Source organism: Mastigoproctus giganteus, chromosome 6 (genome assembly GCF_048544385.1).
Source record: "Mastigoproctus giganteus isolate SK-2022 chromosome 6, ASM4854438v1, whole genome shotgun sequence".
NCBI classification, from domain to species: Eukaryota; Metazoa; Arthropoda; class Arachnida; order Uropygi; family Thelyphonidae; genus Mastigoproctus; species Mastigoproctus giganteus.
Genome location: NC_143580.1, coordinates 35924050 through 35947757, shown reverse-complemented (window position 1 = coordinate 35947757; position 23708 = coordinate 35924050). Strand labels below are relative to the sequence as shown.

The 23708-nt window shown below is 37.7% G+C and overlaps 1 protein-coding gene across 3 annotated transcripts in view; it reads right to left on the bottom strand.

Moving 5' to 3' along the window:
- Positions 1-23708, bottom strand: part of icln (chloride nucleotide-sensitive channel icln) — a 133051-nt gene that overhangs the window by 54084 nt on the left and 55259 nt on the right. For all 3 annotated transcript variants that reach the window (XR_016547049.1, XM_090375068.1, XM_090375069.1), the window contains exon 5: positions 14625-14696. Coding sequence is in view for 2 of the 3 variants with exons in the window: in XM_090375068.1 (XP_090231194.1) it covers positions 14625-14696 (72 nt within the window). In the remaining variant the exon portion in view is untranslated. The remainder of the gene's footprint in view (positions 1-14624; positions 14697-23708) is intronic.

The window sequence follows — 23708 nt, the reverse complement described above, 5'->3', positions numbered from 1 at the left end:
AATAACATTAGTCCACAGAGCAGTGTTCATTTATTACCACTCTCTGCCGTCTCACACTCAATCATCCCTTTATCCATTGCAGTAACTTGTCCTTAATGCCATACTGCTCCAATTTGTACAGCAGTCTTCCATGTGCAACAGTATCAAAAGCTTTCCTGAAATCCAAGTATATGATATCAAAATTATTTTTTCATCCAGTTCCTTTGTGACCACATCATAGTACCCAATCAAAGACAAGACTTCCCCTTTACAAACCCATGCTGTGTCTGAGCTATTGCTGCTGTCTTGTCTAGATGATCCTGCAATGCTTCTTTAAACAGTGAATTCATTATTTTCCCTGGAACAGAAGTTAAACTAACAGGTATATAATTATTTGTGTCACCCTTTGAACCCCCTTTGTGAATTGGGGATACATTTGCATATCTCCAGTCCATGGGGACATTCCCTAACTCTAAAGATGCTCTCATAATTATGGCTAAGGATTTGCTTACTTCCCTTTCTGCCTGTCATTATAACTGGATAGATTCCATCTGCCCCAGGTGTCTTTTTTATGTTTATCTTCAACAATTTCTCCTCCACTTTGCTCTTAGTTATTACAAAATCACTTAGCTCCCTGTTAGAGTTTGATAAACGTCCGGCATTCCTCTCCTTGAATAACACCTCATGTGTGAATGTAGATACAAAATACTCATTCAGTTTATCAGCTACTTGAGGAGGATCATCGATAGTCGAACCATCTATGTTAAGTGGACCAATCTGATTCATCCCCTTCCTTCTAGAGTTTGCATAAGTAAAGAACTCTGCTGTTTTTCTTTGCGTCCTTTGCTGCCAAATATTTCTCGTAATCTGTCTTCGCCTGCCTAACCTCCTTTGTGACTTGATTACAGATGAGCTTATATCTGCCGTAGGCGTCTGTGTCACCTGATAATTTATATGCATCCCATGCATTTTTCTTCTCTGCCATGAGCCTCATTAATTCATCTTACATCCATTTAGGCCTGAACCTTAAACAGTATTTATTAGTTGGTATGAAAAGCCTAGTAGCCTCCAAGATTAAGTCCCTGAAGGCTTCCCGTTTAGAATTCACCGTTGGTAACATCATCATCAGTTGATCCTACTGTATAGAATTTAAAAACTGTCTGAGACCACTGTAGTCACCTATGCAAAAACAAAAACCCTTCCCTTTACCCTTGATGGTAGTTATATCTTTAAGTAACTCCCACATCAGTACACTGTGATCACTGTTACCTAGTGGTTCCTTTATCTGCAAATTCTTAATGCATGAATAATCACTGCTGATAATCAGATCAAGAGTATTACTCCCTCTGGTTGCCCCTCGAACATGTTGCTATAGAAAACAATCCTCCAATAAATCCACAAAAGTCTTGCTAGCATGCAAGTGACCAAACCACAAGTCCCTTGTCAATATCTTGACAAGGGACTTGATTTTAACTGAAAAGTTAAAATCACCCATCACAAGACATTCCGATTTACTGGCACATTCTATTTCTCTGCACAACTGTTCATTGTACTCATAAGAGTCATTAGGCCTATAACATACTCCTACTCTCATTTCCCCTTTCCCAGTGTTTATGTCACACCAAACAGACTCAACATTGCACTGTCCACCTATGTCAACTGGATGCACTTACTTAGATTTTATGTGTTTCTTAACTAACAGCATAACCTATGCTCCCTTCCTACCCTGTCCATCCTTTCTGTACTCAGTACTTCGAATTCATCAATTTTATTTACTATACTTCTAGCATTAGTGTACAATTATATTCCAAGTATCAGTGAAGCAAAAATCAAAAGGGAATTTTGATGGGCCAACAAATTCATACAGTCAGTCATGACAGGTAGTGCTTTTGGTGCAACTATAAATAAATGCCTTTAAGAAAAATGATTAACAATTCCCTAGGTGCCCATATCAAAATAAATTATGTTGACCTCGCAGAAGAGATGCTTAATGTTTTCAAGTGAATGAGATGTGTTCTGTCAGTAAAAATACATTTTCATCAGTCTTAACTTTCCCTACAAAACCTGATAGAAATAAAAAAAAAAAAAAATCTAATTTTAAAACATATTATAAAACAAAATCATATTGAGTAAATATTATTTATAAAATAATACTACAGATAACAAATTCAAACCTAGTTTACCCTTGTATCAGGCCTGTTTTTGTCCTAGTAGGCACCATTTTCACTTAAATTTAAATATTAAAATAACTGTTAAAATTACACGTGTAAATTTTAATGTGTCCAATTAACATTATCCAAATCTATTACACTCTTGTGAGTGTACATGGTAGTACAAATCGGTCCCTCTAGACAGTGGTTTTCAATCTTGTTTTAATTGCACCCCTACTCAATTTTCTGAGTGTTAGATCCGATTCTCTATGTGTGTGTGTGTGTGTAGATGCGTAGATTAGATAAGTGTATGAGAAGGGGAGCTGACCTGTCAGGTGTAGTTGTAATGGAAAAAATTAAAATAGTTTCTGAAAAATAAAAGTAGATTAAATAAAATTAAAATAACATATACAAATAGTACTTAATGCTATAAATCCTAAGATTTTAACTATGTCATCAAGGGTCGGCAGCCAAAACCAAAGGAAATACAGCAAGAAGCAAGGCCTCTGTTATTGTTTTGATATATAGGTAACAGGCAGAAATAGCGAGAAGACGTATATATCATAGCTGATCCGACCCAACAGAGACCAAAAAGCAAAAGCATAAGAAACCAATCAAATATAATTAAAAATAAAAGTAAAATGCAAAATTAAGATAAAAATCAATAGTAATTAATTCCAAATGAAGTAAAATTGAATAAATAGCAAACAGCCCTAAGCGAATTTTAACAAAGGAATTATAATATGAAAATGAAAGGATATAGTCAAAATATAACAACTTACTGTGGTGTCTGGCAGGAGACAGTGAAATGGGCTGAGGGAAGTGAATATATCACGGCTGTATCGGTGACTAAAGAATTTAGCCGATAGTTCTCATAAAATTTATAATAAAAGTAACCCAGAGTGTGTGGGGGAAGAGAAGGTGTAAATAGATCAAAGTAAACCTTACCCATGTGGTGGGAAAGTCAGAAATTAAACAAATGAGACATAGGGGAGAAATAGATAACTTACATAGTAGTGTTAAAAAGACTCTAAACTTTGTTGTAGAAGAAAAAAGTGAGCGATAGCAGAAACCTAATCATGCACGAGAAATAAATTACGTAGGGTCTAAGAACAGCAAAAAGTAATTGGAAGAAGGAAAATATAGTAGTGCTCGGACAGTCTGGGATTTCTTAACCCATACCAAAAGAAGGTCCCTGGACATATGCCTAATGTGTTTAAGTCAGTAATGGTATTGCTGACTTAAATGGTATTACTGACTTTTTTATGTATGTAGTATGTTTAATACTACGTACATAAAAAAGTATGTAGTATTAAACAAATAAGATTGCATAAACAAATATGAGATAAGAAATGTCAGAAATGAAAATAGAAGAAAAAACAACTAACAAAATATAATATCCCCATAGTTAGCCAATTAGTGAGCACAAGCTTTCTACACCATGAGACACCAAACAGGCTAGGGGGTATTTGACTGTACATTATACACAAGCCTGTACTGCCCCAAACTGCCCGAGCACTACTATATTCCCCTTCTTCCAATTACCTTTTGTTGTTCTTATTTCTACATAATTTACCCTACATAATTCATTTCTCGTGCATGATATGTTAACTGAAAGCAATATTCGACATGCTATTTTTCTTCTCCAACAAAGTTTAGTCTTTTTAACACTACTTTGTAAGTTATCGATTTCTCCCCTATGCCTCATTTGTTTAATTGTCGGCTAACTTCTTTGGTCACTGATACATCCTTGACAAGTTTGCTTCCCTCAGCCCATTTCACCATCTCCTGCCAGGCACCACAATAAGTTGTTATATTTTGACTATATCCTTTCGTCTTCATATTACATTTCCTTTGATAAAATTGACGTAGGGCTGTTTGCCATTTATTCAATTTTACTTCAACTGGAATTGACTGGTATTAATTTTATCTTAATTTTGCATTTTACTTTTATTTTTAATTATATTTGATTGGCTTCTTATGTTTTTCCTTTTTGGTCTCTGTCGGGTCAGCTATGATATGTCTGCTACCTATATGTCATAACAGAAATAGAGGCCTTGCTTCTTGCTGCATTTCCTTTGGTTTTGCCTTCCAGCCCTTGATGACGTAGTTAAAATCTTAGGATTTATAGCATTAAGTACCATTTGTCTATGTTATTTTAATTTTATTTAATCTGCTTTTATTTTTCAGGCACAATTTTAGTTTTTTCCATTACAACTACACTTGGCAGGTCAGTTCCTCTTCTCATACACTTATCTAATCTACGTATCTATAATTTATTATGGTTGCTGGGTATTTCTGCTATCACTAGCAGTGTCCCAGGTCCATAAAAAGGCTCAAAATATTAATTTTTCATTAATTTTTAACCGGTACAACTTATTATTATTAATTATATACATGGTGTCTCAAAAATATTGGTACAAACGTTTAGGGGAGGTAGGTAACATTTTGCGTTGCGTCTCACATTTGCTGGAACATCGTCAAGTAACCCTGGTAGAACTTGTTCCAGAAAGATCTGATACTTAACAAGTTCATGCGGGATGGTAACAGGTATGGGCCGACTAAGCAGTCACCGACCATACCTGCGCACACGTTTATTGCAAAGCGATGTTGTTCTGCATGGGGGCGCACACTGTGTGGGTTGTCATGAGCCCACACGAGCATTGTGCTGATTGAATAAGCCTTCCTGAGTGAAATAAGCCTCATCCGTGAACAAAACATAGGCTGGAAAATTCATGTCTTGTTGAACACTTTCTTGGAGAAAGCACTGCGCAAAAGCCGCACATGCAGGATGATCTTGGAGGAGCAGTAACTGAACCCATTGGAGATGAAAGGGGTGTAAGGAATCGCCATGTCAGACACGCTGTACACTGCAATGAGACACTCCTAAGGCAGAGGCAACGGCACGTGTGCTGGTCTGGTGGTAGGATTATTCTGGATGGCATTCAACACACTTTCTTCCATGGCGGGAGTTCATGTTGAACGTGGTCTGCCCGTACTACTCCTGTTACCTCTAAATGACCCATAATCACACAAATTTTGATGCACACACGCAGACAAGCGGTGGTCCGGTACATGTCTGCCTGGGAAGCATTCTCCATAAATTCGTTGATCGACTCATCCACTGCCCTCTGCTAATCCATACACTAGGTGAATGTCTGCCAGCTCACAGTTCATATATCGATGCATGCTCTTTGTGCGGCGACTACTGCTTGAATGAGTAAACCAGAAATTTTCCCTCTTGTGAACTGATGAACAGCGCCGTGTACCGACTTACGGTGACGTTTCCGATTATGCGATTCACATTCCTTTAGATATTACCTACCTCCCCTAAATGTTTGTACCAATATTTTTGAGACACTCTGTAGTGTGTGTGTATGTGTGTATGTATATACACACATACACACACACACACAGTGGATGAGTCGATCGTTAATGACTATTAACATTATGTCCTAGATACGGTAAATGTGTAGTGTGTATTATATATTTAATCTTATTTTAATCATTAAATTACGTTCTCTGTCGGGTCAATGATGATTAATATATGCTTACATTTATATTTTACTTATATTTTTTCTAATATTTCTTAAATTTCTTAACTTTCTATTTACTACATTTGATTTATATTTGGCCTATATTGGTTTATATTTGGTTTAGATTTAAATTACTTAGCATATATTGATCATTACAGAAACAGAGAACCTCTTGTCGCTTTTTGCCTTCAGTCTGGGTGGTTGGCCCCAGTTAAAGTCATCTAGATTGTGGGTAAAAAGCTATAATAATTTTTTTTTTTTTTTTTTTGCATTCTCTTAAGTTCCTGAAAGTATTATTATTTGAAATACATATATATATATATACACAGTTATGCCCAGTTAATTTATTAAAGTACAAATAAAATAAAATAAAATATAAGTACAAAATTCAGTAGCTTTCGGAACACGTGTCCCTTTATCAACTGACAAATTTGAATACATTACAAGCAAAGTGTGGCACGTTCAAATACATATATATACACAGTTATGCCCAGTTAATTTATTAAAGTACAAATAAAATAAAATAAAATATAAGTACAAAATTCAGTAGCTTTCGGAACACGTGTCCCTTTATCAACTGACAAATTTGAATACATTACAAATACGTGCCACACTTTGCTTGTAATGTATTCAAATTTGTCAGTTGATAAAGGGACACGTGTTCCGAAAGCTACTGAATTTTGTACTTATATTTTATTTTATTTTATTTGTACTTTAATAAATTAACTGGGCATAACTGTGTATATATATATATATGTATTTGAAACTATGGACCCCAGTACTCCAGGCCCATTTGTCACTATTATTATTTGATTGATTTACTTTTTCTATCATTTTCTATTATCCTTAATATTTTATATGCATTATGGGTGTATTGCATGATTGCTTGCAACTGCATTGACCCATAAATATTAGTTACAGTTGCTGTTGTTATAGCTATTAACTTTCTTTTTTATCACTAATATAAATAAATATATTAGCATTAGCATTAGCAGAGGCATTTGATGCAAGAAAGCAAGCTTATGCAGCATCAGCCAAAAAAAAAAAAAAAACCCACTTCCACTTCACCCCTCTGTTCGTTCAAAATACCTGTCCAGCTGAGCCTTAAACTTATTTAGGCTATCAACCTCCACCACAAGGGATGGCAGTCTGTTCCACCAACCAACCACCCGCTGGCTAAAGGCAAATTTCCGCACGTCTATCCTACATCTGTCTTTCCTCAATTTGAATTTATGCCCTCTCAGGTGATTTTTCTGAGCTAGAGGAAGAATCCCATCAGCATTGAGCATGCTTAAACCATTCAAGGCTTTATACACCTCTATCAGATCACCTCGCTGGTGCCTAGTCTCCAGACACTGTAATTTGCAAAACTTAAGCCTTTCTTCGTAAGAGCACCCCTTTGTTCCATTCACTAATCTTGTTGCCCTTCTCTGTACTCGTTCCAGCAGCTCTACATCCTTCTTGAAATGAGGCCTCCAGACCTGTATACAGTACTCTAGGTGTGGCCTGACCATTGCCTTGTACAATGGAATAATCACCTCCTTATCCCTGCTGGAAAAATTCCTGTATATCATTGACAATACTCCATGAGCTACTCTTGCAGCCCGTCTGCACTGCTCAGAGAACTTCATATCTGCCTGCACAATCACCCCCAAGTCCCTTTCATTCTCTACCACTGTCAGTGTAGTACCACAGAGCTGATACGTTGCTCTGGGGTTGCTGTTTCCCATGTGTAGTACTTTACATTTGTCAATGTTAAACTTCATTTGCCACCTCTCAGCCCATCTGCTCAACCTTTCCAGATCCTGTTGCAGCAGTGTAGTGTCAGTAGTGTCCTTGACAACCCTGCCAACCTTTGTTTCATCTGCAAACTTGGACATTAAGCTTGATATACCATCATCAATATCATTTATAAATACAGAAAACAATAATGGACCCAACACTGAGCCCTGAGGGACTCCACTAATAACATTAGTCCACGATGAGCAGTGTCCATTGATTACCACTCTCTGTCTTCTCCCACTCAACCACCCCTTTATCCATAGCAACAATTTGCCTCCAATGTCACACTGCTCCAATTTGTGTAGCAGTCTTCCATGTGCAACAGTATCAAAAGCCTTTCAAAGTTATTCCCTGCATCCAGTTCTTTTGTGACTGCATCATAGTATCCAATCAAGTTGGTCAGGCAAGACTTCCCCTTAACAAAACCATGCTGTGTCTGAGCTATAACTGAAGTCTTGTCTAAATGATCCTGCAGTGCTTCTTTAACCAGTGCCTCCATTAATTTTCCTGGAACAGAAGTTAAGCTCACAGGTCTATAGTTACTTGTGTCAGCCTTTGATCCTCCTTTGTGAATTGGGGTCACATTTGCACATTTCCAGTCTATGGGTACCTCCCCTGAGTCCAAGGAAGCTCTCATAATTATGGCTAAGGGTTTGCTTACTTCCTTTGCTGCCTCCTTTAATATAACTGGATAGATCCCATCCACACCGGGTGCCTTTCTTGTGTTTATCTTCAACAGTTTCTCCTCCACTTTACTCCCAGTTATTTCAAGATTCTGTAGCTTACTGCTAGAGTTGAATACACCTCTGGCATTCCCCTTGCTGAATAACTCCTCATGTGTGAATGTCGATGCGAAATATTCATTTAGTTTGTTAGCTACCTGAGCAGGATCATCAACAGTTGACCCACAATATCAAGTGGACCAATCTGATTCATCCCCTTCCTTCTAGAGTTTACATAAGTAAAGAACTCTTTGCTGTTTTTCTTTGCATCCCTTGCCAAAGATTTCTCGTAATCTGCCTTCGCCTGCCTAACCTCCTTTGTAACTTGGTTGCATATCAACTTGTATCTATCATAGGCTTCTGTGTCATGTGTTAATTTGTAAGTATCCCATGCATTTTTCTTCTCTGCCATATGCCTCATTAGTTCATCTGACATCCATTTTGGCCTAAACCTTGAACAATATTTCTTAGTTGGTATGTAAAGCCTAGTAGCTTCCAAGATACGTTCTTTGAATGCTTCCCATTTTGAATTTGCTGTTGGTAACATCATCAGTTGGTCCCACTGTATAGAATTTAAATACTGTCTCAGTCCATCGTAGTCGCCTTTACGGAAGCAATAACCCTTCCCTTTACCCCTAATGGTAGTTACCATCTTTCAGTAAATCCCACTTCAGCACACTGTGATCACTGCCACCTAGTGGTTCATTTATCTGCAGATTCTTAATGCATGAAGAATCACTGCTGATAATCAAATCAAGAGTATTACTCCCTCTAGTTGCCTCCTGAACATGCTGATGTAGAAAACAATCATCCAATAAATCCACAAAAGCCTTGCTAGTGTGTGAGTGACCAACCCACAAATTCCTGTCAATATCTGGGAAATTGAAATTTCCCCCATTATAAGACTCTGATTTACTGGCCCACTATTTCACTATACAGTTTCTTATTATACTCATCACAGTCATTAGGCCTATAGCACACTCCTACTCTCAATTTTGATCTCCCAATGCTTATGTCACACCAAACTGACTCAACACTGCACTGTCCAGCGATGTCGACTGGCTTCACTTCCTTGGTTTTTATGTGTTTCTTAACTAATAGCATAACCCCTCCCCCCTTCCTATCCTGTCTATCCTTTCTGTAGACGTTGTACTCCCCAAATTGCAGTTCTGCATCCCTTATATCTGTGTGACACCACGTCTCTGATATCCCAACAATATCTGCCTTTGATGTTTCGGTTGCTCAAATTCATCAAAGTCAGATATTGTACTAAACTCCTAGCATTGGTGTACACGCAAGTATACCTGCACCTGTTTCTATTCTTAGCTACCCTAACACAACCCATGTGTTTATTTGTACCGCAATGGCTCCCAGCAGTCTCTGAAATACCATGCATCTTGTTTTTCAGGCTTCTGCTCATTCTAATAGAAGCAGTGCAAGAATCTCTTTCACCTCTGCCAGTGGCTACTGTCAATCTATTGGTCTTTGTCTCCCCCCAAGCTAGCAGTTTTCCGACCCACCTAACACTGCCTCGATAGCATCAGCAAATATTCTTGCACCCTTTCTATTTAAGTGTATCCCATCCCTGTAGAAGCAATCTCTCCTGTTAACAAGTACAGTCCAGGCTGAAAAAAATTCTACCCCTTGAGCCTTGCACAATCTTTCCAGGGCCGAATTGATCGACAAGGCTCTCATCATATACTCCCTCCTATCGTGTCTGGGCAGAATTGCAGACACTTTCAAATTCAACCCTAATTCTCGGCTTTTGTTCAACAGTGACCTGTACTTGTTAAGTAATTCTGCCGGTCTCCTACTCTTAATATTATTAGTGCCAACGTGTACAACTATATCACCTTTTGTGCCCTTAAAAGATGATATTCGCTCTACAACGTCATCAACCTTTGCCCCTGGCAGACATACCCTGGTCCTGTTCCACCTATCTTTTTTACAAAGCATGTTCCCCGTTTCCCTGACAATAGAGTCACCAACAACTACTAGTTCCTTCGGGACCAGCGCATTCTGCCTTGGGGGTTGTCTCTGTGTCACGCGATGCCCAAGTGCAAGCTCTGGCGTTGATGTGGGCAGCTGAGAGCTTGATGGGCCCCTCAATTTAGTTTCTTCGAGGGCATCCACCCTGTCCTTCAAGCTCTCATATAGGCCCACAAGAACGCCGAGTTGTTGCCTGATATCGATACACTCCTTGCATCGCGCACACACAAAGACATCCCCCTTGGCAGTATCATGTCCCGTACCCGATTGCTCTGCAAACATCAAGCAAACAGTGCATTTTATAAGGCTGTGAGTCAGAGGACAACTGCCCCCCTCAGTTCTGCTCTGAGCCACAGCGCTTCCATTAGCTTGAGCCTTTTGCTTTGCTGTTCTGGTCTGAGTCATGATTCTATTAATTTATTAATTAATTATGTTATGTTATTAATTATGTTAAATATAATTAATTATATTACGTTTGTAATCTAAGTCGTTATATGTATTTATTTAAACGTACAATTTAACTCCTAACAAAGTTCAACTAATGCTATCTAGTACGGCATACAACTATCGTATCACAATGGCGGGAAAATTACGAATGGTACCGGAGTTGAAACACGTGGAAACCTTTACCGATACTTTTATGCAATTACAAGGCCGAGTAAAGAATAATTACACCAAGTTAATCAGAAAATCACAAAATAATGTTATACTACTAAATTTAAATCAAAAGTTTTAGAAAAACAATAATTTCAAATCAATAAATAAGAAAAATCCACTTAGCGGCTTGGAACACGACCGTCTCTAGTAGCCTTGTCAGCAGACTCATATAATATTAAAAAAAAAGTTATATGATAGTTATTATAATAACATAATTATAAGGATGTACCTTTTTATAATGAAATAAGTATTTAAATTTAACAAAAAAATAAGTTTAAGTAATTTAAACCAAAATTACATGGCACCCCAAGAATGTTGTTGCAGCACCCCAGTTGAAAACCACTGCCTAGATGTCTTCTGTGCTAGCCTATTTCCAGTTAGATCTTTAACCAAGCCCAAATAAGCCTTCTTTCTTCTAATGCTTGCTTGACACCACTGATTCACCTTTCTCTTGGTGTGAAACTGAGCCTATTACCATTTATTTTTGCTTCAAATATTTGTTTAACTGAACTCCCATCCTTTTCTACATACCCATACTACCATAAATTTGCTTCACTTCCCTTTGATTGGATATTTGTTGCCCACCGATTTTTTCTTATTTCCTCATCTATAATAGGGTCTAGCATTGCCCCATCTGTCAGTCCCATTTATTTTTCTTAAAACTCTTATTTCTGAAGATTCTATTTTTTGATGAATCCCTTCATTTTTTGCCCAGCCTCTAGGCTTCATAGCTTAAAAAGTGTTATAAACAGTATTATAAATGCCTGCTAAAGAGTAAAACTAGGTTTGAATTTGTTATTGGTACTATTATTTTATAAATAATATTTACTCAACATGATTTTGTTTTATAATATAACCTTAAATTTTCTGTTGCTATCAGGTTTTGTGAAAATGTATTTTTAGTGGCAGAACACATTCACCCACTTGAAAGCATAAAGCATCTGTTCTGTGAGGTCAACATAATTTTGTCAAGGTCATACTTTACAGGACCATTTCTGTAGAATATGTTCAATATTTCCTTCAATTTCTATCTGCATCATTGATTATTTCTTAAATAAAAAAGTATGTAGTATTAAATTTGTGTTGCTGAATAGTACATTGTACCCGTATTTGTAAAATTTTTCCGTATAAGTTTTGGTTTCTGCTTCCATTTTCTCACTTTGCAATGCTGTGCACTGGAAGATAGGTATTCAGAAATTTTTTTATATATAACAAGTCTACTGTTTATAAAGATATATAGTATCAGTATAAGGAATATCATTTTTAAGTGCATCATTTTAAAGGCAAGAAATAGTTGTGTGCAACTATGCACACCATTGCAACAGGGTAAAAGCAGGTGCACATATTTTTTTTTTTTTTGTGTGTACCCACTGCAGGGATAAACAGACCTAAAGCTTTTAAAAAGATGTATTTAAAATGTTAAGAAATATTTCCTGTGTAGTATTTTATTTAGTTTATTTCTTATTTTAAGTGTTAATTCAATTATGTTTACTGGCATTCTACTATAAAACTGGAAATGATTATGCATAATTTTTATTTTAACCACACACACCAACCACTTTATAAGGAAGACCACAAGATCACCATGCAAACAGGCTGATACATCATATATAAGATTATGACATGAGATATGGATTGCATATCCCAGGCAACGTCTACACAGTCAAGAAGATACAGATGGTACAATGATTTTTGAGAATGGAGTGAATACATTCTTGGAAGGCAGCTGCTAGTATCTCTGCAACAGCCAAAAATGGTCGGGGTTCAAGGACAGAAAAAGTGGCAAAGGAAACAGTGAATATGCAAAAAAAAAAAAAAAAAAAAAAATTGTGTGCGTACCCTGTACACACAAAAGACGTTTTATGTGTAAACATCTTTGATGACACCTACTAAATTTCAAACAGCTAGAACCGAAATCATGAATGATGTAATTTATGCTCACACCTGCTGTTTACTCTACCGAATCAACATTTGGAAGAGATTAGGTCAATAGCCTAATTACCCATTTGATTGTAGCCATTTGTTGAATAGTATGGTTGCAACAATACAAGTATGTGTATTGTTACAATCATATTATCATGTTGGATCATGTTACTCTGTCGTGCGTTGTTGCAAATTACACATGTAGCACTGCGAGATCTGCAAGAAATGACAGTATCCACACATAATATGCTATAGAAACTATGACTTGGCTCAGGATCTCAACGAGTACAAGCACGAGATGGCAATGCTGCAATTCCATTTCGCAATGAGGAAACAGAGATACTGTTAGAGATATCCATTTCTCCAGTTACCAAAAGGTTTCTGCCACGGGTGGCAATGGTTAGCCCAAAGCCACCTAAGTGGTATGCCCTGAATCATAAATGTTTTTCTGCCACCAGCTGGTTTATGCCAGCTCTGAGTACATCCAATATCACCTGCCATAATGCTTTGCACGATCTCCTCTCCCAACTCCGTTTTACTTTGTTATGAAATGGAAAGACATCATTTTGGTGTTGCAAAATCATGACAAATTGATTTTACTACCGAAATTTAGTAGGTGATCTGCAAGATTACCTCCCATGTGCGATCTCCTCTCCTGACTCCATTTTTCTTTGTTATGAAATGATGTTGAATGATGTCATTTCTGCATTGCAAAATCATGACAAATTGATTTTACTACCGTCCGAAATTTAGTAGGTGCCTCCAAAGATGTTTACACATCAAAAAGTCAGTAGCCAAAATCCAGTAGATGATATTCACACAGAGAGAGCACTGCCAAGAGTATACAGGTCCACATACCTACACACTCATCATGAGGAAAATAACAGTCAATCAGGAAACACAGTAACAGGTATTTATACATATAATCAGGACATTCTGAGCTATAGCGGTAACTGACCTTGCTGTTCTTTGCACACAACAGGATGAAATGCCTACATTACGTTATGGAGCATTACAACTAGGCATTACTGGACTGGTAAAGGGCCCGCTGATGAATTTTTTTTTTTTTTTAGGAGCATTAGCAACTAAGGCCATATTGCTCCGGGATATGCGGTGGTCATTCCCTGACCTTTCCGCATTCTCCGTATTTGGTGGTGACGGGCTCGAACCCCGGTCTAATCAAGAAGTGTGTACTACGCACTGCTGCTCCTTCCCACCTGGCTATAGAGGCACCTGCTGATGAAATGAATTCTGCTTCCACAATGCTGGTGGCAGGGTTAAGGTACGGTGACAACATGAAATGAAGGTCCTAGATGCAAGAAGATAAATCACAAGCTGGTAAAGAAAGTGTAACGATCTGAGCTGGGAGCCTATAAACCAACACCTGAACATTAGAGCGTATTTAAGCTTCACTGCCAGGTGCATCCCATTGTGGAGACTAACTATGGTGAAAGTTACTTTTTACAGAATAATGCATCATAACCGTTCTTAAACCTTGTGGACCAGTTTGAAGTATATAATGAGATATTTCCATCCTCAATGGTTCCCACAATCACTAGATTTCAATATTGGAGCTCTTTGGGATAACATAAACATGACTATTCACACTAGTAGATAGTCCCGTTGATGTCATCTCCACAAGGAATTTAAGATTTGATCTAGTGTGCATAGGCCAGTATATCACAAGACCTTAGTGGAATCTAATACAATACTAGATAGGGGTACCTAATAAAGAAATTATATGCTTCTGAGGTGTGTGTGTGTGTGTGTGTGTGTGTGTGTGTGTGTGTGTGTGTGTGTGTGTGTGTGTGTGTGTGTGTGTGTGTGTGTGTGTGTGTTACATTACTTCTATGTATGATTCAATAGAGAATAAAATGATAATTTACCATCAGATACAGATTCATTTGGATCAGGATGTAAAGACTGACATTCAGACATTGCTTTGAACATATCATCCACTGTAAAACAAAATAATAATATTAGATTATACATATACAAACACCTATGAGAAATGCATATATAAGCCATAAGCATACTATTTACAAACAAAACCTAACTGACTCAAAATGAAAGATACCATTAAGTATAAAATAAATTTTGAATTCATAGAATGAATTATTTAATCATGTGCTTTCTTAGTTTTATTCCTGGAGACTAAGAAAGCAATGATTAAAATTTGGTGTCAATCTGACTTTTCCTTATAATGTCAAACATGAAATATACTTTCATTTATACACTACCCTCCAAAAAAAGTACATGGCGATCACTGTTTTCACAGTTCACTGGACCTCCTGAACTCAGACGTATATAAGGAAGGCATGTGAGCCACACAAGTTAGCTGCTCCTGTAACTGTAAGAGCTGAGCTGGCTGATTTCAAGAGGATGTTCTATTTATATTCTGGCACAACCATTAGGTCAAAGGTGACTGAAACTAATCATTTGGAAAACGAATTCAATCATTAACTATATTTAATGATCACATGCACTTGATCTATTGTCAACTCACATTCATCTGCTACTGTGCTCCAGCTCTTGGCTGCCTCATTGTCAGATGTCATATTGCTGGCTTTTCAATTTGTGCAAATGCTGACAACTTACACCATCTAAAGTCAATCGGTGAGGATTGTCTTCCTGAAATGGAAGTGACAGTACAATCACTTATCTGGCAACACGCTGGTAGACCAGAGAAGCTCACTCCCTGTGACCAGAGAGCACTCAGAGTACAGTGAGAATCTCATCAGTTATTTTTGCAAAACATCAAACCAGGAGTTTAAGAAGCTAATGGAATTGAGGTCTACATGAATGCACTATATATAGAGCTCCACAGCCTCAGTCTTTATGGAACAGTGGCAGCACCTAAGCCAAATATTATCAACTATAATCAGCAGTCTCACCATACATGGTGCAATAAATGCCATAATTGGTCCACAGAATGGTAAAAATCAGCTCTATGGAGTAATGATCTCACTACACACTATTACGTTCAGGTGGGTGGGTGGGCACGAAGGATGCCTGGAGAACGTTTGCTGCCAGAGTGCACTGTGGCAACAATGAATTTCAGAGGAGGTAGGGTATGGTATAGCAGATATTTCTGATGGTATGGAATAAGGACCTTTGGTGGTTGTGCAGAGAATTCTGAATGCTGACCTTAACATTTCAGACAATTCCATGCTCCCTATGATGTAGCAGTCCTGTGGTAAAGACATGTTTGTTTCAAGCATAAAATGACATGCCATAAAACCATCACTGTTTGAGAGTGGTTCGTGGATATGATTCCGTGGACCATACGGAATACCAATAGAATACTCTGGAATGTCAGAAGGTGGCCAGGCCTACATGTCCCACATCATTAGATGAACTGTTCAGCAGGAGGAATGGAGGATTAAACCTGCTGCAGTCTGTCAGTGGTTTCATTCATTGATGGAAAGCCAACCTGGGGAAGTGGGATGTGTCATTGTTGTTATTTGGTTTTTAGGAGCATTAGCAACTAAGGCCATACTGCTCCGGGGATATGCGGTGGTCATTTTCTGACCTTTCCGCATCCTCTGTATTTGGTGGTCACGGGCTCGAACCCTGGTCTGATCAAGAAGTGTGTGCTACACACTGCTGCTCCTGCCCACCTGGCTATGGAGGCGCCAGGATGTGTCATAGCAATCAAAGTGGACCCAATATGATAATGAAGTGAGTGGCAGTGACATCATTGAGAAACTGACATGCCCAGATATGTTTTGGACAGTAGCATATATAGATATCTAAATTTTATTTTTTAAAAAAAATTGCAACATTTTTTTGGTCAAATTTTAATGGAATTTGGAATGCCTTAACTATTTCAAAAAAGACCCAATATATAAAAAAATATTATCAAAATTTTCCATTGAGAATTGAGTTGCTGCATATGGATGGATGTCGATCCATATGTAGCAACCCTGTGGTAAAGACAATAGGCAGTTCACACAAATGCAAATGAGTCTGAAACAAATGTGGAAAATTCAAGCTGCTCTGAGGAAAACTGGCCACTCAGAGTATTTTGCAAATTAATTCTGACCTGAATAATGGTTGCTACAAGATCCACTCTGAGTACTTTGTCTACGGATAAATGACTCGGAAAGGAATAGCTGTAGGTAGTTCCAGCAAGAGTCACTGCTTGTATAACTTGTGGCATGTATTCCAAGGTCAATTTAACAGCTAATTTCCAGCTCAGCTAATGATTCTTCTCTCTATTCTTGATGTAAGGAGGTACTGATCTCAATTACAGTTTGGGGCATTACCAGACGAAACTGAGTCACTGAAGAAATGAATGGGTGTCCAGAGACAAATAAAACTAGACTCATCAGAGACTAAGGTATCTAGTGTCCCGTAAGGTGATGCAACTCCAATTTAGGCCCCCAGAATAGAACACTCCTCTGGTTAGAGAAAATTCAATTTTTTGGGAGATTCCCCTGTCAGGGAAACAGGTTAAAGTCCACCTGTCCCTTATTCTAAAAAAATGTACTTAAAGTACATTTTTTAGAATGGTAGAAGAAAAAAATTAATTTTTTTCTTCTACCATTAAATATTTCTGGTTGTTGGCCATTTTGCAACAAAATTCATACCTTTCAAATGGGTAGATACACCAAGTAATACAGTTTTATTCAGAGCTTATTAACTTCTCTTTAGCCAGAGGTTTTTAATCCACAGATCAGCTCAATCCACTGCCTACAACTCTTAACTAGGGTGCTCACTTATCAGAAGATTTTTTAGCATTATTCTTACAGAGCACTAGCCAGGAACAATGATATAATTGCGAAAAACAGGCACTTGCTCATAATTAACCATTATAAGCGAGTACCTGTTATTTAGAGAGCCCATTACTAGAGGTTTCATTGTGGTACTAATGAATAAGTGAGAGATGTGGCATTGGATAGTAATAATCCATATATATGAGATGCTGACTGCATTAAAATGTGAAGGTGAGGTGACAAAAAACACACACAAAAAAAAAAAAAAAAAAACATGTTTTAAAATGAAACTAGAGCTCAATCTTTATCAGATATAAAAATGTCATACTGTCATATTACAGTCATGTTCATATGTAATGCATCACCCTAGTTATGAGTGTTATTAGGTTATGATGTTTTGTTTTTGGTAAGTTCAATTTAAGCAGATTTGAATTTTACAATTCTTATATAAAATTACTTGCAATCTCATCTTATTCTGGCAATTAAAATAAAATGAATATAAAGAAGCAGATTATCAGCACAAACTTTATAAAAACCTCAAAATATGTATGAAAATATATTATTAAAAATTAATATATACACAAGTCAAGCTAGTATTAGTCAAAAGGTGCAAGGAAGTCCAAGGCTTTTGTTGTAACAGCAAAATAAATAAATAAATAAATAAAATAAACTAGCTATTTGACTTCCTCCTCATATAATGCCTATCCTATCTAGCTGACATTTCTATTTTCTCAAATTGTCAACCTTAACCACCCATTGAGATAACTTGTTCCAGTAATTAACTTGCTAGCTAAAAGAAAACTTTCTACAGTACAGTCTAAACCTTTTCCCTTGTAATTTTAATTTATAGTAATTCCCTAATTCTGTACTCATTTATAACACAAAAAATGTGAAATATAGTTTTTGAAGTTCTTCTTGAATTCATCAATGCCTTCTTTCAAAACTTTTGGATCATGAACTCGAATTGAACAAGAGTTAATGACACTCATTAGCAACTGATTGTTGTACTTTTCATATTGGTTAATCAAAAAAGTGCTCATATGGCTTTTCTCGCTACTTCTAACCACTGTAACCTGTAGACACGTTTCAATTCTCACACCAAGAGGACGCTGTTGATTTGATGACTCTTTTATTATGAAAAGTTACTGCAATGGGATATAGCTTGGAATCACTTTAATTACTGTTATATGTGGCAATCAAAAATGACCAATTTTTCATAGCCATCACCACCTCTTCTTTCCCTATCTGTGCAATTTCACTATAAGTGCCTGTTGTTTTTGTTCTTCCACAACTGTTTTTTTGCTATTTTACTGTCGGGAAATATATATTTGAACAATGTGTCTGCATGATCAGCACAACTCAGAGGAAGATTATGTTCTATGACAAAACATGCAAATAAACATTCAGAAGGTATGCCATCATTGTAACTGAGATGCTACATCTACTTTTGCATTTATTTCTGTTTGGTACATGCTATCGGAAAACAAGACATAATTAGACATTTGCAAATAAATAAGCAAATGTCTAATTATGTCTTGTTTTCCGACAACTGAAATTAAAAAATCACATTTATGTGCCTTGTGTACTGAGTATAAATTGAGAATACAGGGAAAACTTTGTCTCCTGAAATTGTAGATCGTATTTATTTGGCATCTTATTGGAAGATATTGTTAATTAGCTTTGCATCCCACAAGTACAATGAAATAGTATCACATTCTATTTTGCAATGTGGATTAGCACACTTAATGCTAATTCGTTAACAAAAATAAGCCAATTTAACAGTTTTTTTACAAAAAGGAAACGGAAAAAACTTTTTTAAAAAAGACTGAGAAACTCTTTGTAATCAATTATATTATGATGATGAGATGGAGAAGCAGTCATATCAAGTAAAAAAGATGGATTCACTGTTGTACATCTAGAGAGATGTCAGCTATGTATGTATAAATACTGATTGCTTTAAGTTTTTTTACATCAAAAGAGGCATTATATCAATGCCAAAAGCTTGTGTTTTTAGTCTTATTTTATTTTGTCTATTTTTAATGCTTTTATCAGTATCATTTCAATTCATATGCTCTACTTTTATTTATTTATTTTTTTTTTTTTATGAAAACCCCAAACACGAGAGATATTTGAACCTATGGTACTTAGTACCCTACTTGGGTTGGAGATTGAGAAGACAAAAGAAAGAAGATATTTGTTGTCATTACACTTGAATTTCTGTAGACTAATTTTCAGGAAATACGTGTGACGGTTGTTGTTGTTGTTGTTTGGTTTTTAGGAGCATTAGCAACTAAGGCCATACTGCTCCGGGATATGCGGTGGTCATTCCCTGACCTTTCCGCATCCTCCGTATTTGGTGTCGACGGGCTCGAACTCCAGTCTAATCAAGAAGCGTGTGCTACGCACTGCTGCTCCTTCCCACCTGGCTACGGAGACGCCTACGTGTGAAGGAAGGTTGTTCCAGAAAATGGCAGTTGAATGAATAAATGAAGAAGGTGAAAGTTGGTTCTGTGAGTTTGAAGTTAGACAGTAAATGGATGTTGGCTGGTGGCAGCATGTGTTCGGGCTGTTTTGAAAGAGAGAGCAGGAATTGCAGAAGCCAATTCAGAAGAACAGTGCCCATGGAAGTATCTGTAGAAAAGGCATGCAGCAGAAGCAGTACATCTGTGAGACAGCGAGTGGAGAGAGACTGTTTCTGAATTGAATCTAGAAGCCGGAGGAGAGGTTGTGGGTGCACCACCCCAGATGTGGGAATAATATTCTCTGGTAGGGCAGTTTGCGATTTGTACAGAGTAAACAGCTGTTTGGAAGAAAAGTAATGCCGAGAGCAAAAGAGTAAACCAAGTTTATTAGATGCAGAGGAAGCAATATTTGTAATGTGCTTGTGCCAAGAGAGATTAGAAGTCAGGGTAATCACCAAAAGAGATATATCATCTTGCCTAGAAATTGGAGTGCCCCTAAAGATAAGCATAGGAGCAGAAGAATCCTTTTTGCGAGATATAAGACAAGACTGAGTTTTAGAAGGATTGAAATCAACTAAGTTGTCTTTGCCCCACTGGAGATTGGCATTTAAAGAATTGGTAGCAGATATTTGAGAAGTTGAAGCTAATTGAGCAGGGCAAGGTTTTTCAAAATGGAAAGTGGAATGCAATGTGCTATCATTGGCAAAACTATGGATAGGATTTCCAGTCAATGGAAGAAGGTCATTAATATACAAGAGGAAAAGAGTGTGGGAAAAAACTGAACCCTGGGGGATACCAGCATTAGTGGAGAAGTAGAAGACAGTGAGCGATCTACCATCACCTTTAGTGAGCGATCAGAGAGAAAACTGGATAACCAATTACAAAAAACAGTTGGCAAACCAAAAGATGGAAGCTTGTTGAGAAAACCTTTATGCCAAACACGACTGAAAGCCTTTGAGATGTCAAGAGCAACTGCTTGTGTTTCACCGAACTTTTCCATTGAATTAACTTTTCCATTGGCAGAATCATTTAACCGTCAACTCTTAAACTACCTAGAAACCTTCTGTCTGATCAATGATCGCCAGTATGGATTCTGTCATTGTCAATCCGGAATATCACCAGTGGATCGACATTGATGGAATGCATACTGGCGATCGTTGATCAGACAGAAGGTTTCTAGGTAGTTTAAGAGTTGGCGGTTAATTGATTTCTCCATTGCTTTAGAAAGAGTAGAAGTAATTGCAATGGGACGATAATTGGATGGGAGGGATTTGTCACCCTTTCTAGGAACTGGCTGAATATGAGTAAATTTCCAAGCAGAAGGAAAAACACCTTTGGAATAAAGAAGTGAAAAAAGGTGGCAAGGAACAGGAGTAAGTTCAGGAACACAGGTTTTGAGAACAAGTGAAGAAATACCATCAGGACCTGGAGCTTTCTTGGCATCAAGATTCGTCAAAATCCTTCTGACATCCTTTTGACGGAAGACCACAGGAGGCATTGAATGGAGCATGTTGGGAATGGTGGGAGGTCTTTTACCAAGATCATTAATACATGAGTTGGAAGAAAAATGGGATGCTAGCAGGTCAGCTTTATCCCCTGGCTGAAGTGAAAACAGAAACATCTAGTTTTGACAGAGGTGGGAGCAGAGATGGACAAAATTGCAGCCAATAGCTTTGGCAAGAGACCAGACTGCTCGGCTACCATTAGGGCAAGAAGCAAGTTTTCCACTCTTAGCCTGTTCAAAATCTAGTTTGGACTGATTAATAACTGCTTTACAATTGTTGTGAGCTTTGGTGTAGGCAGAAAATGAAACTGAAGAATTGGAAACAAGCCAATCATGATATGCAATGTGATTCTCTTGAACAGCCTTAGCACATTTATTGGAAAACCGAGGTTTAGCTAAAGGGCGAGATTTTAAAGTGGAGTGTGGAATAAAGGATTCCATTCGTACAAGAATAATTTCACTGACACGATCTGAGCAAATGTTGACATCAGAAGTCTTGAGACAGTAATCCTACCAAGGAAAAGAAATCTCACAGGTCATCCCATTTTGCATTCTTGTAATGCATGCCAAACAACACGAGGTTGGGAATAGCCATGAGATAAAGGCTCCATTGGAGAAGAGACAATCAACAAGTTATGATCTGAGGTTGTTTGTGAGAAAAAGATCAAGCGTATTGGCTGCATGGTTAGGATTGTCTGGTATTCTTATAGGTATATGAACAATCTGGGCAAGGTCATTAGTAATTGCAAAGCCTCAGCATCTCGACCAGCTGGGTTGGCATGACTAGAAACCGGAAGCCAGCTGGAGATGTGAACATTAAAATCAACAGGAAAATTACCTCACTGTTAGGGAAGTTGGACTGGAGAAAGTAAAGTTGCAAAGAGCTCCAAATGATTAGTGGAATTGGGAGAACAGTTCGGCAACTAAGATGAGCAGTAGTTGAATCAACCGATAACTGAGATTCTGTCAGAAAAAGTAGGTGGGGTTTGGCAGACTGCAAGTGGAAATGGACATCGTTGAGATTAGAATTGAGATCATGTATATTTGTGAAATGGACTAGGAAGTGTTTGGGAGTCTTAGATCTTTTCACAGATAAGCTTACACTATTAGTTTGACAATTCATGGTGTGTTCAATAGTAAGAAAAAGTGGGGGGGGGGACATGCTATATGAAGTAATGAAATTATTGGATATGGCGTACGTATGGTAAGAATATACTCAGATCCTCGATATAACGTGGCCTTGACAATGGCCCCCCGCATACACTACTCTGATTCCCTCCAGTGGAAGTGTAGAGAGGTAACACGATTGTACACTAGCTGATCCGGAAGCCTCCTAAAGAGTTACGAATAGGTGCAGTCTGGTGTATTAACTAGCGGCCGGTCTGCGAATACCGTTTTAGAGCTGTACCCTCGAAATGTAAGGAAGACTGGATCTCGCCATGATGTTCATCATAATCTCAAAAGTCATCAGTCATACTGCATAATGGAAGAAATGGGGAAGGGTTGATCGGAACTTAGCTTCAGAGACTAAACATGGGTTCCACCACTTTAAGCCTCCAATAAGCAAAGTGGTGGTTTTGCACTGGTTGATAAGAGTCATCTACCACCTAGTATTGCCTGGTAACACAGAGGGGGGGGGGGCATTCCTCCATGTGGTGTGGGAGCCACACCTCAACCCCTGCTTACGTTGGTTCACACTTGGGTGGTCAACCACAGTTTGGTTTGGTTTGATTTTTAATGGTGCATTGACAGCTAAGGCCATAATGCGCCAAGTCAAATTTAAAATGCTACTAAACATTTTGGTAGCCAAGGTTACCACGTCAAGCAATTAATTATTATGTTAAAAAGGACAAAGTAAAAGCATAAAAAGTATAAAAACTTAGATCCTTGTATAAAAATTAATAGATTGTAAAAAGTTAAAAACGTCGGACATATTGTCTCTGTCACTTATTATCTGACTGAGTGTAAATGGCTCAGTCAAATTATTAAAAGCAGTAAAACACAAGCATCGTGCTTCTATAAAAACAGGACATTCTATAAAAAGATGACTGACGGTTAAAATAACGTTACACATCTCGTACATAGGTGGGTCATCCGTCCTCAGCAAATAGGAATGTGTTAGATGACTATGACCTATGCGGAGCCGAGCAAGAACAACTTCCTCTCTTCGGACCCTGCGTAGACTGGACTGTCATTGCGTAATTACAGGCTTAATGTGACGTAATTTATTTGTGGCCTGTCCGTGCCAAGAATCTTGCCATTGAGAGAGTAAATTAGAACGTATTA